A 16,013-nucleotide genomic window follows, 5' to 3' on the forward strand; every position below is an offset into this window, starting at 1 on the left:
CAAAACCAAAAAAAAGTCTAAAGAAAATAAGAATAAACATTTATAAAAATAGGGCAGCTGGTGGTGCAGTGGACAACGTGCTGGTCTTGGAAGAGGGAAAACCTACATTCAAATTCAGCCTCAGACACTTATTATGCGACCTGAGCAAGTCATTTAACCTTTATTTCCATGAGTTTCCTCATCTGTAAAATGGGGAATAACAGCACCCCTCACAGGTTTGTTGTAAGAATCAAGTGTGATAATATTTGTGAAAGAGCTCGACCCAGCACCTGGCACATAGTAGGTGCTTTATAATCCTTATTACCTTCCCTAAAAAGAATCGATGTAAAGCAAGGGACAGCTGTAGGACGGCATCAAACAGGATCAAACAGGGAGTGATAATAACGGTGCACACTTCTAGGATGTTCTACAGATTGTAATGCACTTTCCTCACAAGCAACCCTAAAAAATGTGTAGGACAAGAACTATGAGCCTCTTCTTATGAAGTGCGTCTCAGAAAGTTTAAGTGATTTGCCATGTAGAACTGGGGCTTGAGCAGATATCTTCTCCATCAATCAATAGGCATTTATTAATTGTCTCCTGACTCCAAACATAGTGCTCCCCTCCCTACCCTTTCTTCCCTGTTATCTGCTGAGGCTGACTTGATGTTACACCACGCTGGGGTGGATGAGAAAGGTCTACTGTAGTTCACAGGGACCCCGAGAGGCCTGTCCTGACCCAGGTCCAGAAGTGTGCTAGGCCATCAGTTCCCAAACTAACAAAAAAGTTATGGTATAATGACAGCAACAACAGTAATAATAGCCTTTCATATTGTGTTTTAAGAGTTGCAAAGTACTTTACAAATATGGTCTCATTCAATCCTCCCGACAACCCTAGGAGGTAGGGGCTATTATTATCCCTGTTTTATAGATGAGAAGACTGAGGCAGGCAGAGGTTAAGACACTTGCCCAGGGCCTCACAGTTAAGTGCCTGAGATCAGGTTTGAACCCAGCTTTTCCTGACTCCTGGCCCGATGCTTTACCAAGATGGATCCAACATGGCCCCAGAGTTTTCCTGCTACACTGGAGTCTGAGGCCTAGAATGTATGATGCTGGATCTGTCAGCTGGCTCCAGGTATGTCCTGCTCTCAGGCCAGTGATCCAGAGACAGGGTGAAATTCCTGAGGCTTCAGGTGCAGCTTTCCCAATCTGGGCCTCCATTACTCAGGGAGTAGAACCTGGGCAATACTGTTTGCCCTGCCACATTCAATTAATCAATCAAACAAATGTTTATTCAGTGCTTTCTATGTGCCAGGTGCTATTCTAAGTGCTAGGGTTACAGAAGGCAAAACAGAATAATCCTTGCTTTGCAAGAGCTTATATTCTAACAGGCAAGAAAACATCCACATACATCAGTACATGCACAACATATACAAAGGGAATACAAAGAAACTCTAGAGAGGAAGGTGTTGCCAGCTAGAGGGACAAGGAAAAGCTTCATGGAGAAGGTCACACAAACCGAGTTTTGAAGGTAACCTGGAAGTGAGGAAGAAGTGCATTATAGTCATGGGAGACAGTCCCTGCAAAGTCTGGGAGATGTAGGGGATCACTGGGGTCCACTGAGTAAGGAGGTGACACGGTGCTCTGGAGGATAGATTAGAGAGGGAAGATTTCAATGTAAAAGTGGGAAGAGTGCTAGAGGCAGGGAGACCAATGAGGAGGCTGTTGTAGGCTAGGTGAGAGGTGATGAAGCCCTGAGCTATAGTGCTGGCTGTGTAGCCAGGGAGAAAGGAACATGTGAGGGATTTGGCAACAAATTAGATATGAGTGAGACCCTGGAATGGAGGATAAAGACAAGGCTGAGCACCCAAATGACTGGGAGGGTAGTTCTCTTAATAGTAATAAGGAATGTGGGAAGAGGGTTGGGGTTGGATGGAAGACAGTGAGTTCTTCTTGGGACATGTTGAGTTGGAGATGCCTATGGGGCATCCAGTCTGAAATGTCCACCAGGCATTTGATTGTTTGGGACTTGATTGTAGCAGAGAGATTAAGAGTAGACATATAGATTTAGGAATTATCTGCATATTGATGATAAACCTATGAGAAGTGATGAAATCTAAAGTGTAAAGAGAAAAGAGGAGAATACTCGGATGGGTAATACTGGAGGAGCACCCACATTTAGTGAGTACAGGCAACATGGATGGTGATCCAACAAAAGAGCCTGAGAAGAGTGGTCACACAGATAAGAGGAGAAGCAAGAGCCGTCAAAAGATGAGGATTGAGGATGGGCCATTGGATCTGACAAATGATAATTAATAACTTTGAAGGGAGTAATATCAGTTAAGGGATGGGGTCAAAGTTGTCCTCATTACTGAGGGTTTAGAAGAATGAGAGGAATGTAAGTGGAAACAAGTATAGGCAAATTTTTCAAAGAGTTTAATTGAGAAAAAGAGGAGAAATACAGGATGATATCTAGGGTAGATAGTATTTAGTAAGGGTTTTTTTATTCTTTTTTTAAATCATTATTTATTTACTTAATATTTTTAGTTTTCAGCATTAATTTTCACAACAGTTCAAAATACAAATTTTCTCCCCATTTCTACCCTCCCACCCACTCCAAGATAGCATATATTCTGATTGCCCTATTCCCAAGTCAACCCTCCCTTCTGTCACCCAACTCCCCACCCCATCCCCTTTTCCCTTACTTTCTTGTAGGGCAAGATAGATTTTTATGCCCCATTGCCAGTATATAGTATTTTCTAGTTGCATGCAAGAACCTTTTTTTTTGAACATCTGCTTTTAAAACTTTGAGCTCCAAATTCTCTCCCCTCTTCCCTCCCCACCCACCCTCCCTAAGAAGGCAAGCAATTCAACATATGCCACATATGTATCATTATGTAAAGCCCTTCCACAATACTCATGTTGCGAAAGACTAACTATATTTTGCTCCTTCCTATCCTATCCCCTTTTACCCAGTTTTCTCCCTTGACCCTGGCCCTTTTCAAAAGTTTTTCCTTTTGATTACCTCCTCCCCCTATCTGCCCTCCCTTCTATCATCCCCCCTTTTTTTTATCTCCTTCCTCCTTCTTTCCTGTGGGGTAAGATACCCAGTTGAGTGTGTATGTTATTCCCTCCTCAGGTCAATTCCGATGAGAGTAAGATTCACTCATTCCCCTTCACCTGCCCCCTCTTCCCTCCCAACAGAACTGCTTTTTCTTGCCACTTTTATGTGAGATAATTTACCTCATTCTCTCTCTCCCTTTCTCAATATATTCCTCTCTCATCCCTTAATTTGATTTTATTTTTTTTAGGTATTATCCCTTCATATTCAACTCACCCTGTGCCCTCTGCATATATATGTGTGTGTGTGTGTGTGTGTGTGTGTGCGCGCACGCACGTGCGCATTCCCTTCAGCTACTCTAATACTGAGGTCTCATGAGTTACATACATCATCTTTCCATGGAGGAATGTAAACAAAACAGTTCAACTTTAGTAAGTCCCTTATGATTTGTCTTTCTTGATTACCTTTTCATGCTTCTCTTGATTCTTGTGTTTGAAAGTCAAATTTTCTATTCAGCTCTGGTGTTTTCATTGAGAAAGCTTGAAAGCCCCCTATTTTATTGAAAGTCCGTATTTTGCCCCAGAACATGATATTCAGTTTTGCTGGGTAGGTGATTCTCGGTTTTAATCCTAGCTCCATTGACCTCTGGAATATCATATTCTAAGCCCTTCACTCCCTTAATGTAGAAGCTGCTAGATCTTGTATTATTCTTATTATGTTTCCACAATATTCAAATTGTTTCTTTCTGGCTGCTTACAGTATTTTCTCCTTGACCAGGAAACTCTGGAATTTGGCGACAATATTCCTAGGAGTTTTCTTTTTGGGATCTTTTTCAGGAGGAGATCAGTGGATTCTTTCCATTTCTATTTTACCCTCTGGCTCTAGAATATCAGGGCAGTTCTCCTTGATAATTTCTTGAAAGATGATATCTAGATTCTTTTTTTGTTCATGGCTTTCAGGTAGTCCAATAATTTTTAAATTATCTCTTCTGGATCTATTTTCCAGGTCAGTGGTTTTTCCAATGAGATATTTCACACTGTCTTCCACTTTTTCATTCCTTTGTTTCTGTTTTATGATATCTTGATTTCTCATCAAGTCACTAGCTTCCACTTGCTCCAATCTAATTTTTAAGGTAGTATTTTCTTCAGTGGTCTTTTGGACCTCCTTTTCCATTTGGTTAATTCTGCCTTTCAAGGCATTCTTCTCCTCATTGGCTTTTTGGAGCTCTTTTTCCATTTGAGTTAGTCTATTTTTTTAAGTGTTATTTTCTTCAGTATTTTTTTGGGTCCTTTAGCAAGTCATTGACTTGTTTTTCATGGTTTTCTTGCATCCTTCTCATTTCTCTTCCCAATTTTTCCTCTACTTCTCTAACTTGCTTTTCCAACTCCTTTTTGAGCTCTTCCATGGCCTGAGACCAGTTCATGTTTTTCTTGGAGGCTTCTGATGTAGGGTCTTTGACTTTGTTGACTTCTTCTGTCTGTATGTTTTGGTCTTCTTTGTCCCCAGAGAAAGATTCCAAAGTCTGAGTCTGAATCTGAGTCCATTTTTGCTGCCTGTTCATGTCCCAACCAACTACTTGACCCTTGAGTTTTTTGTCAGGGTATGAATGCTTGTAGAGTAGAGAGTACTTTGTCCCAAGCTTGAGGGGTTATGCTGTTGCTTTCAGAGCTATTTCTCCACAGCAAGCTCTGCCACACCAAGAACCGCCAACCCGGACCACGACTCAGATCTTAAGCAGGCTCTGCACTCCTGCTCTGATCTGCCACTTAATTCTTCCCTCCAGGTGGGCCTGGGGCCAGAAGCAACTGCAGCTGTAGTTCTGCACCACCTCCACTGCCCCCGGGGTGGTGGCCAAACCGCAAACTCCTTTCACTCTGTCCCCTGCAGTTTTTTCCCACTAACCTTCTCTGTTGTCTTTGGTGTTTGAGGGTTGAGAAACCTGGTAACTGCCACAGCTCACTGATTCAGGGTGCTAGGGCCTGTTCCCCTGTGGCTCCTGGTCTGGTTGGTCCAGGCACAGCCCATGCTGGCCTCTGCTCCATTCTGCTCCCAGCTCCACAATAGACCTTACCCAGCGACTATCCAGGCTGTCCTGGGCTGGAGCCCTGCTTCCCTCTGCTATTTCGTGGGTTCTGCAGTTCTAGAATTTGTTCAGAGCCATTTTTATAGGTTTTTGGAGGGACCTGGGGGGGGAGCTTACACGTGTCCCTGCTTTCCAGCCTCCGTCTTGGCTCCGCTTTCTAGTAAGGGTTTTTTAAGTTTAGAGGAAAGTTAGAGAGGACTATAAGGAAAAAGACATGAGGGGATGGAATCAAAGATACTTGTAGAAGGGCTGACCTTGCCAAGGAGAAGGGCCTACTCTTCAGGAATGAATGAAAAAGCATTTGTTAAGCACTTACTATGTGCCAAACACTGCGTAAGTGCTTGGGGAAATAAATACAAAAGCAAAAACAGTCTCTGCCCCCAGGAAGCTTACATTCAAATGGGGACTGACAACATACAAACATGGGAGGGAAGCTTTGGTCTAGGAAAGTTATGGAAATGATGATTGGGAACAAAGGGGAGTATGTTGATACACTCTATCCAGGTACAGTGGAAGAGTTGATTTGATTGTGGTTCATGGTTCCAGAACTGGGGAAGAAGAGGGAAAGGCTACAAGTGCTGAAGCAAGGCCATTGGGGAGACTGTGGAGGAAATGGCCTCAGAATGGAAAGTAATAAGGAGAGTAGCAATGGCTTTCCTGAAGTAATGGTCTGGGAGAGGCAGTCATCTTACCAGTCTGGCCTTCAGGAATCCCAGGGCAGCAAGGTGGGTTAGTGAGGCTGTAGAAGAAGTATCCTGAGCATCCTGGATGTGACACAAAGCATCCTGGCCAGGGCATTTCTGAAACAGTGGCCACCAACTAGGCCTCAGAAGCAAGGCCTTCATTGAGGCTGTGGAAGAGGTGGCCAAGGGGAAGGTCAGAGAGAAGAGACTGGAGTAAAGAAGATAACAGGGGAGAATGTCAAGGGGTCATGAGATCAGAAGGGGAGAAGAAGGAGCTCCCTGTGAATAGTCCCAGTTTTCTTGGGAAAGTAGGGGATGTGGTCTTTGGCTGAGAGGGTAGAAGAAAAGTGCTGTTAAAGGCTTGAGGAGACAAAAGAAGATTTGGAACAGACACTGCGATAAGCACCTTGCTTTCTTTTCAATGTTGTCCCATGATTCCATGGTAGTGGGGGAAAATGGATAACACAGTGGAGCAGAGGCAATACTCATCCCAACTCTTGGTCTCACAGTGCAATTCTAACCAGTCAATGGCAGCTCCTCACAGCCCAGTTGCTCTTTATTTTCTCCCTAGGACCTGAATACAGAATGAAATGTGAGTATTGAATATATTGTGAATCAGATTCAAAGAATGTGACTTACTTATTTGTTTCTTCTTCATTCTTTTTTCCTGTCACATCCCATCCCATACTACCTTTTTCTTTTCTTAACCTATATTTTGTTCAATTTCCTATAAGGAATTGGGTATAATTAGTCGACGATTAATATAGCCTTTTAAGATGGACTAATCTGTCATTCACTATGGTAGACATGTTTGCCACATGTTCAGTTATCCCGAATGCCATTTCTTTGCAATCCCATAACATATAGACAGTATTGCAGACCAGACTCCTGACCTTCAGAAAACACCTCTTGGATTCTTTTTTGCCCTAGCCCCACTCTTGGCTATGACCCTATACCTCAGGCCTTTTTATTGACACCCCCCATCCCAATGTATTTCTGGCCTATGTCCCCCGTTTCAGCAATATTCTTAACTCCAAACCCTCTAACTAGCCCCATTTCTCCATTAATCCAAGTCCAGAACGAATTCCTGGCATATTTCCATTTCCCTGTGGTCAAAAGGGTCCCATGCCATCTTACTTCTTTTTGAATGATTTAAACAAGAATCCCAGGCATATGGTTAACCAGCTTATTCCTCTAGTGCTCTCATCTCAAGCAGGATGAGCAGAAGGCATGACAAATAGTCACCAATCTATCACTCACTTTAACCTTGCCAGCTCAGCCAGTTATACTCTAATGTTTCTGACTGGGCATGGAGTGGTAAGCCATGTGAATGAGAGAACCATCTCTGCTTTGCAGGACAGATGTCATTGCGGACTTAGAAAATCAGATCACAGAGCTAACCACAGTGATAGAGCAAATGAGCAGAGATCATCAAAGTACTCAGAAACTGGTGAGTTGCCTTTTAGTTTACTTGGTCAACCTCGTTCCATGAGAGCAGCAGCGCCACGGTTGAAGTCTGCTCCAAGAAGGACATTTTTATCCGTTGGCTGTGGATCTGTTCAGGATGCATCCGGTGACTCCTTTTTATGGTGGATCCCTGGGTTATGCTCTTCATAAGGAAGGCTTTAGCTTCACTCAGCTAGTTTGTAGTTTTGCCCCATTTGTGAATGCCAAGGCCACCAGTGGAAATATGTTGCAACCGCTTTCTCTTCTCCTCTGATCCCCACTACTTAAAATGGGTCAAAGGAGATGTTCAGTGTCTTCTGAGGTGATGTCCACCGATGCGTAATTATGTCTGGAGTATGAGCAGACACTTTTCATCATAAAACCAGTCCCTGGGACCTTTCACCTTGAGTGAAATCAGTAGAGAGGAGGAAGGATCCGTTCACTTCTTCCAGAATTCCTATATGACTGAGTTGTCTATTCCTGTAAGATCAACCAATTGTCTGTTAAGTCAGTTAATCAAACCAGTCAATTAAAAGTCTCATTGGGTGTTCTGATGACAGCTCAGCCAATGTGTGGTGTTGATGGAAAGCCCCTTCCTTCTACTGTCGAAATGGTTTTGTGCCCCATCGCTGTCCTTTTTGGCCTAATGTATTTTATTACAGTATCTAAGTTCAGAACTGTCAGAACACTGCCTTCCTAATTCAACATCTCACTTTCTGGTTCTCAGGGACATAGATACCATCCAAAGCTTGTGTGCTGTAGACAATAAGTGTGAAGGGAATGTAGAAAGGGGAATTCCCTGTGGGCTAGAAGCTCCACCGAAGACATAGAACCTGAGGCGGGCCTTGAAGGAAGGCTGTGTGACTGACTACGCGCTGTTAAAGCTATGCCTGTCTTTTTAGCTCACAGATGAAATGGAACACCGATACAATGATCTCCACAAAGAATATGAAAACAGCAAGAGGTACAGCCACTTGACAGGAGGGGGAAGGGAAGAGAGGAATGTGAGTGTCTGCCTAAGGCATTACAGGGCACTTGGGTTGGGAGCTATTCAAGGAGAGCATGCTCTGTTTTTCTCCTTGTGCCCCAATCATTTGGATGCCAAAAGATTCTTGGCTGCAGAGGAACTTTCCTCACCCAATAGGTTCTTTCATGTCCCAGGAATTCTTCCCTTTCTTTTAACATCAGAATGGCCATTTTAGTCTAGTGGATAGAGATCTAAGCTTGGAATCAGAGAAATCTGAATTCAAATCCTGTCTGTAATATGCATTTATCATCTCAGTACTCCAAGCAATGGTCACAGGGTTGGGGAACCTGTGGCCTACTAGGTCCTTAGGTACAACCTTTTGACTAAGTCCAAGTTTTACAGAACAAATCCTTTTATGAAGGGGTTCTGTTCTGTGAAGTGTGGATTCAGTCAAAGGGCCACACTTGAGGACCTAGAGGGATGAATGTGGCCTTGAGGCTGCAGGTTCCCCACCCCTGGTCTAAGACTGTCACTTAATAGAAAAGTTGCTAAATTGTACTGATGGAGGGAATCTCCACAGGAGCAGTTCCCAACACCAAATTGCAAGTTGAGACCAAAAATAAGGGGAAAAGAGAGTAAAGAGGATCACATAGTGTAGAGGAAAGAGAACAAATTCCAGTTCTGATACTTAACTAGTTGTGTGACATGGGGGCATTTATCTGACCTCTAGGAGCCTGTTTTTTTCTCCTAGAAAGTGGGTATAGACACTTCCTAGCTGTGTGACCCTGGACAAGTCACTTACCCCTGTTTGCCTCAGTTTCTTCATCTGTAAAATGAGCTGGAGAAGGAAATGGCAAAACCATTCCAGTATCTTTGCCAGAAAACTTCAAATGGGTTCACCAAGAGTCAGACACGACTGAAAAAAGAATGAACAACAACAACAAAAGTGGGTATAAACACACTTTCATTCACTGCCTCACAGGGCTTTTGTGAGGAGCGTGTTTGGTAAATCTTTAAAGCACTAGGGAAATAAATTCAATAGACTCCAGTAGTTCTCTGTCACTTCTTGGATCAAACTCCTTTCATTAGTCTCTTTGCAACCGAGCCCCAGCATCCCTTCCCAGGCTTATTATACATGACGTCCCTTTCACATACTCTATAATATAGCCAAATGGACCTTCTTACCATTCCTTCTTACCAGTCCATATCCTGTCTGCCATTCTGAGGTACCCTCCTTCCTCTCTCTGCCTCTAAGAATCCCTGGCTTCCTTACAAGCTCAATTTAAGCATCTGCTTCCACATAAAGCCCAGCCAGCTGCCAGAACCTTCTTCTCCACCCTGCCCCACCCCACCTCCACCACTTACTTATACAGCATCTATTTTGTATAATTGTATACAATTATGTATGTCTATGTTGGCCCTCCCCAATGGAATGTGAGCTCCTTGAGGGCAGGGGCTGTTTCACTTCTATCTTTGTACCTCTATACTAAGCACCATGCCTGGCACTTAATTAATGCATGTTGGTTGATTGGCATGTGTACGTTGTTAAGATTATTTCTCTGCAATAACTATTAAAATTCTTGTCCATCTCTTCTTCCATTGCCTCTTCTCTCCTCTGTAGCTCCATCTGCTAGGCAGGAAACATTAATAAGAATAGCTGTGTAGGTGGAGAGGCACGGGGAAGAAAGAGGAACAGAAAGACTGAACTAAAAAGTCCCTTTCTGAGTCATGGACTGACTACCCGCTTTGGCATCTGCAGTAGCTTCAGGAGAAAGGCAGTTCTGAACCCATGCTTTTCCTTTTGGTTTTAGCTGCTGCTATCTAGAATAGAGGTCTCCAAAGTGGGGTCGTGGCATGACCCCAAGGAGTTTGGGATGGGACCAGGGGACGGGAAGATGGATCACATCCCACCTACCCCAGGATTGTCAATGGAGCCTCGTCTCCCACACAAGCAGGCCACCCTTTATACCCACTATTGCCCAACACTCGGTACCCTTCGTGTACCTCTTTCCTTTGGTACCAGGCATGGCCCTCTCAGGGCAGTTATAATCCACCCAGAGCACCAACACCAGCAGCTGAATAGATGCTTTGGAAAGAACTGTCCCCAATATACCCACCTCACCTTTCTCCTCTCCCCCTCTCCACAAACTCCCATCACCTTGTGGATGCAGCAATCTCCTCTCAGCTCTCTCTGCATTTTAGGCCTAAGGCCAATCAATTAGAGCCCAACCTCTCTCCTTTTTCCACTTTCAGTGAAGAGGGTGAGCAGGCATGAATGTTTCTCAATCTCATTTCGCAATCTTTTCCCTCAAACCAACCCCTTAAAAAAATTAGCTAGTTATTCAGTTTGTGATTTTTATGACTGCCCTTGATACATTCTCCTAAAGAGGCAAGACTGATGAACACGGATTTTTCTTGTTTTTAAATTTTACTTATTTATTTTTAGTTTTCAACATTCACTTCTATAAAGATTTTGAGTTCTAAGTTTTCTCTGCCTCCCTCCAAAACTCCCCTCCCCAAGACGGTGTGCAATCTGGTATAGGCTACACATGTACAATCATATTAAGCATATTTCCACATTAGTCATGTTGTAAAAAAAAAAAATTAGAACCAAAGGGAAAAACCACAAGAAGAAATAAATGAAAAAGAGAAAATAGTATGCTTCAATCTGCATTCAGACTCTATAGTTCTTTCTCTGGATGTGGATAGCATTTTCCATCATGAGTCTTTTGGAATTGTCTCAGATCCTTGTATTGCTGAGAAGAGTTAAGTCTATCAAAGTTGGTCATCACGCAACGTTGTTGTTACTGTGTACAATGTTCTCCTGGTTCTGCTCACTTCACTCAACATCAGTTCAAGTAAGTCTTTCCAGGTTTTTCTCAAGTCTGCCTGTTAATCATTTCTTATGGGGCAATAGTATTCCATTTGAACACAAACTTTTCAAAAAACGTAAACACACTATAACCTAAAATCATCTAAACTCATACCTATATAAAGAGAGATCTATGGGCTGAAAGTCATGGTAGGCTGGTGGGTAAGGAAAGATCATCAACAAAATATCTTTCAGGAAAAAATACTCAGAAGAAAACAAAATGCGGTAGGTGATGCAAACAAATAGATTAATTGTATCATTACCTAGTGTTTTACATATGTATGTATGTGCCTTTAAAAAATAAACTATGTAACAGAAATCCACAGTTTCTTAGACTTTCTTCTTTCAGGTTCTCTGCATATTTAAATATTTGTGTTTAATGATTATTTTTAAGTTCACAATAAAAAAAATTTTAAAGAAGTTTCACAAACATCATCTTATTTGATTCTTATATCATAGTTATGATCTATCACTTTCCCAGCTTTTGCAACTATAGTGTATGTACCATTAGGGCTTAAGCTGCTTCAGTTTTGTGCTTATTGGTCCATTAAAATTTAAACCAAAATGATGAATTTGGGAATAGGAAGGCTAAGAAAACTCTAGCTTTGCAAAGATTGCTTAATGATAATTATCTGAGAAGCTCTTCTCAAATGAATTTGATAACTGGCCTTTTGGGAGCTATAACCTAACTTAAACAAATAGGAAAAAAGTGGGAGTCTTTTTTTTAACTGTGGTAAATCAAGATGAAAATTAACTTAAGGAATTATAATTTTAATTGTGCATGTAGATTTATGGATTTAATGTTTAATCTTTGGTTGTTAATACAAACTATCATAGAAAATATATTCCTAAGTGTTCAGCCCTCCCTTTGCCCAGTATAATCGGACAAAGTTTCATTCTTATGGCAATGCCAGAGGATCCTATTAGTAATTTCCATTCTTGACAAATTAGACTTTTATCTTGTTGGTCTCCATATCTTTGTCCTCTCATGTTCCAAACACTTGCACCAAGACAACAGTATTTTTTTTAAAACATTCATTTTTTTGATTTCGAAATTCTTTGCCCTTTTCTAGCTCCTCCCCTACCCATTGAGAAGGCAAGCAATATGAAACCTATTATATATGTGAAGTCATGCAAAAATCTATTTTCCATATTAGCCATGTTGCAAAAAAAAACAAGAAAAATAAACTGAAAAAAATATGCTTCATTCTGCACTCAGAGTTCATCAGTTCTCTGAAGGTAGATGACATTTTTCATTGAGTCCTTTGGAATTGTCATGGATGATTTTCTTTATCCAAATAGATGTCTTTCACAGTTGATTATCATTATAACATTGCTGTTACTGTGTACAACATTCTACTAGTTCTGCATACTTCACTTTCTGTTCATATAAGTCTTCCCAGGTTTTTCCAAAACAATCCTGCTCATCATTTCTAATAGCACAGTAGTATTTCATCACAATTATCTACCACAAATTGTTCAGTTGTACCCCAATTGATGGGTATCCCCTCAATTTCCAATTCTTTTTCACCAAAAAAAAGCTGCTATAAATATGTTTGTACATATGGGTCCTCTTCCCTTTTCTTTGATCTCTTTGGGATATGTACTTAGTAGTAGTTATTGCTGGGTCAAGGGTGTGCATAGTTTTAAAACTCTTTGAGCATAGTTCCAAATTGCTCTCCAGAATAGTTGGACCAGTTCACAACTCCACCAAGAGTGCATTAATATACCTATTTTCCCATTTCCTCTCCAGCATTTGTCCTTTTCCTCTTTTGTCATGTTAGCCATTCTGATAGATATGAAGTGGTACCTCAGAGCTGTTTTAATTTGCTTTTCTCTAATCATATAGTAGTAAGGCAAAATTCATGACCTCCGAGAGGGCCATGGACATGCCTGAGTGGTTTGGAATTGCAAAGTATAAGGAATTCTCTAGGTAGAAGGCAGAGGAAGTATAACATTTATTTAGACTCCAGAGCATCAGATCCAAGGACCAATGCCCCAATTTGATATTGTAGCAATCATATTCCAAAACTGATAAGCCCACCTCACTCTAGTAACAAGGAAATTATAACAAAATATTATTGCAAGGAACCAAGCTATACTGTAGCTTCCTCTTGATGCTAGGGCCTTCTTATAAAAAGATCACTCACAAATCCTAACTTTCCGCCCAGCACTCTCTCCTGCCACTCTGCTGACTCTGAGTTCTTTGATCTCTGCAACTCTCTCTTGTTCAGCACTCTCCCTTCTGCACTCTTGATGCTGGCTCTCTGCTCTGCTGCTCCCAGTTCTGGGCTCTCTTACAGTCCTAGCTGTCATCTGATTGACTAGAACTCAGCACACATACCATTGGGTCTAGTCTTAGCAACTCCCCTTAGGGCCCTGAGGGCTTCATGCCTCTCAAAAACTAGCTAACTAGTTTACTAACTAGCCTGGGGCCTCGTACATAGTTAGTGAAAGGGTGTGGGCCTGTCCCTAATCAGGCCTCCCTTTGTTGGCCCCACCTGAAGCCTATTCAATGGGTGGGAAAGATCTTTTACTTACTGATTGGCTTTACAAATCAATGGTGATTTAGAGCATTTTTTTATATGACTATAGATAGCTTTGATTTCTTCTTCTGAAAAATGCCTGTTCATATCCTTTTAACATTTATCAGTTGAGGGGAATGGCTGTTATTTTATAAATCTGGCTCCATTCTCTATATATTTGAGAAACTTTCTATAAAATCTCCCCCACCCCCAGTTTCCTACTTTCCTTCTAATTTTGGCTGCATTAGTTTTATTTGAGCAAAAATTTTTTAATTTCATGTAATCGAAATTATCCATTTTACCTCCCATGATCCTCTCTACCTCTTGTTTGGTTTTAAACTCTTCCTTTATCCGTAGATGTGGTGGGTACATTTTTCCATGCTCCACTAATTTGCTTATTATAAAACCCTTTATGTCTAAATTATAAACCAATTTTGCCCTTATCTTGGTATATTTTGTGAGATACTGATCTATCCTGTTTACTGCCAGACCACTTTTCAGTTTTCCCAGAAATTTTTGTCAAATGGTGAGTTCTTGGATCTATGAGTTTATCAAACATTATATTACTATGACCATTTACTACTGTGTACTATTCCAGTGATCCACCCCTCTCTTTCTTAACCAGTATCAGGTTGTTTTTATGATTTTCAAATCTGGTACTGCTAAGCAGCTTTCCTTCACTTTTTATTTTCATTGATTCTCTTGATAATCTTGACCATTTCTTCTTCCAGATGAATTTTGTTAATTTTTTCCTAGATCCAAAAATAATTCTTTGGTACTTTGATAAGCATTGGCACTGAATAAGTAAGTTGATTTAAATAGAATTATCATGTTGTTATATTGACTTGGCCTCCCCATAAGCAATCAATATTTCTCCAATTGTTTACCTCTTTCATGATTTGTGTGAAAAGTGTCTTGTAATCGTGTTCATATAGTTCTTGTGTATCTTGACAGGCAAACTCTCAAGAATTTTATACTTTCTGCAGTTACTTTAAATGAAATTTCTCTTTCCTATCTCTTCCTGCTAGGCTTTACTGGGAATATACTGACATGCTGATGATTTATGTGAATTTATTTTATAACCAAGCTGTTAATTTTATTTTCTTAATCTTCTTCCATTGCTCTCATTTTCTTTCCCAATTTTTCCTCTATTGCTCTTATTTGATTTTTAAATCATTTTTTGCTCTTTTTTGATCTCTTTCTTTAGCTCTTCTAAGAATTCTTGTTGGGCGTGTGTCCAATCTTCATCTTTCATTGAGGCTTTGCTTATTTTCATAGTATTGTCTTCTGAGTTTGTATCTTGAGCTACCCTGTCACCACAGAGACTTTTTATGGTCGGGTTCTTTTGTTATTGTTTACTTGTTGTTTGCAGCCTACTTCTTTAGGAACTTAATGTTAGAGTTGGGCTCTGCTCACCTCTGGATAGAGGTAGAGGTGAGGGGAGAGGTCACAGTCCCAGGCTTCAGGTTTTTTCACCTTGCTCTTTTCACAGCTAGTTCTGGCAGTCTTAAGTTTTCCGTGCTTCAAAGGTGGTGTGATCTGGGGAGAAGTGTGGCCCAGGAATGACCCCTGTTCCCTTGTGTCCACAAGCGCCAATACTCTTTCCTGCCTTGAAACTACAACCCAGAACTTACTGATGGGCAGTGGAGTTGCCACATGGCATCCACGTCTGTGTGGTAAAAGTTCCTGGCACTGTCTTTGCTGCTGCTGTTGCTGCTGCTGCCACCACCACTGCCTCCAAAACCCACAGCTGATGCAGAGGCCTCCTGGTACGCCAGCCTCTACCTTAGACCTCTCCTTCCAACCTCCTAAATTGTCCTGGGCTGGAAAAAATGTCTCATGCCAGCCTTTTTTTTTTTTTGTTATGCCACTCCTGGATTTGATTTAACACATTATTTTAAAGTTGTTTGGAGGGTAATGTTAAGAAAATTCAGCTAAAATGCTTCCTCTACTCCACCATCTTGGTTCCACCTCCCCATCCTTCTTTTGAACTCTATTATGATAGAGAGCATTGCCATCCTTCTAGCCACCCAGGTTTGCAACCTTAAGGTCATTCTCTATTCCTTACTCACCTTACACACCCAATCAGTTGTCAAATCTTGTTGTCTTTACTTCCACAATCACTCTCCCATGCATTGCCTTCTGCTTATACATACAGCTACCACCCTAGCTCAATCCCTTATCATCTCTCCCCTGGATTATTGTAATAGCCTCCTAATTGGTCTGCCTCTCTCCAGCTCCTCTCCTCTCTAATCCTCCCCAAAGCTGCCAAAGTGATCTTCCAAAAATGTCACTCTCCAACTCAGCAAGCTCCAGTGGCTTCCTATTGACACTAGAATCAACATGATTTCATTTTTATATCAACATTTATTAAATTATATTCTTGTGTAAGTGTCAT

General features: G+C 41.3%; 1 protein-coding gene across 4 annotated transcripts in view; it reads left to right on the forward strand.

Annotated features, from left to right (window-relative positions):
• The window catches only part of FLACC1 (flagellum associated containing coiled-coil domains 1), a 37,019-nt gene that overhangs the window by 11,002 nt on the left and 10,004 nt on the right, over positions 1 to 16,013 (forward strand). For all 4 annotated transcript variants that reach the window (XM_036757846.1, XM_036757848.1, XM_036757845.1 and 1 more), the window contains 2 exons: positions 7,162 to 7,255; positions 8,154 to 8,215. In XM_036757846.1, the coding sequence (XP_036613741.1) occupies positions 7,162 to 7,255; positions 8,154 to 8,215 (156 nt within the window). The remainder of the gene's footprint in view (positions 1 to 7,161; positions 7,256 to 8,153; positions 8,216 to 16,013) is intronic.

The sequence above is a fragment of the Trichosurus vulpecula genome, chromosome 4 (genome assembly GCF_011100635.1).
Source record: "Trichosurus vulpecula isolate mTriVul1 chromosome 4, mTriVul1.pri, whole genome shotgun sequence".
NCBI classification, from domain to species: Eukaryota; Metazoa; Chordata; class Mammalia; order Diprotodontia; family Phalangeridae; genus Trichosurus; species Trichosurus vulpecula.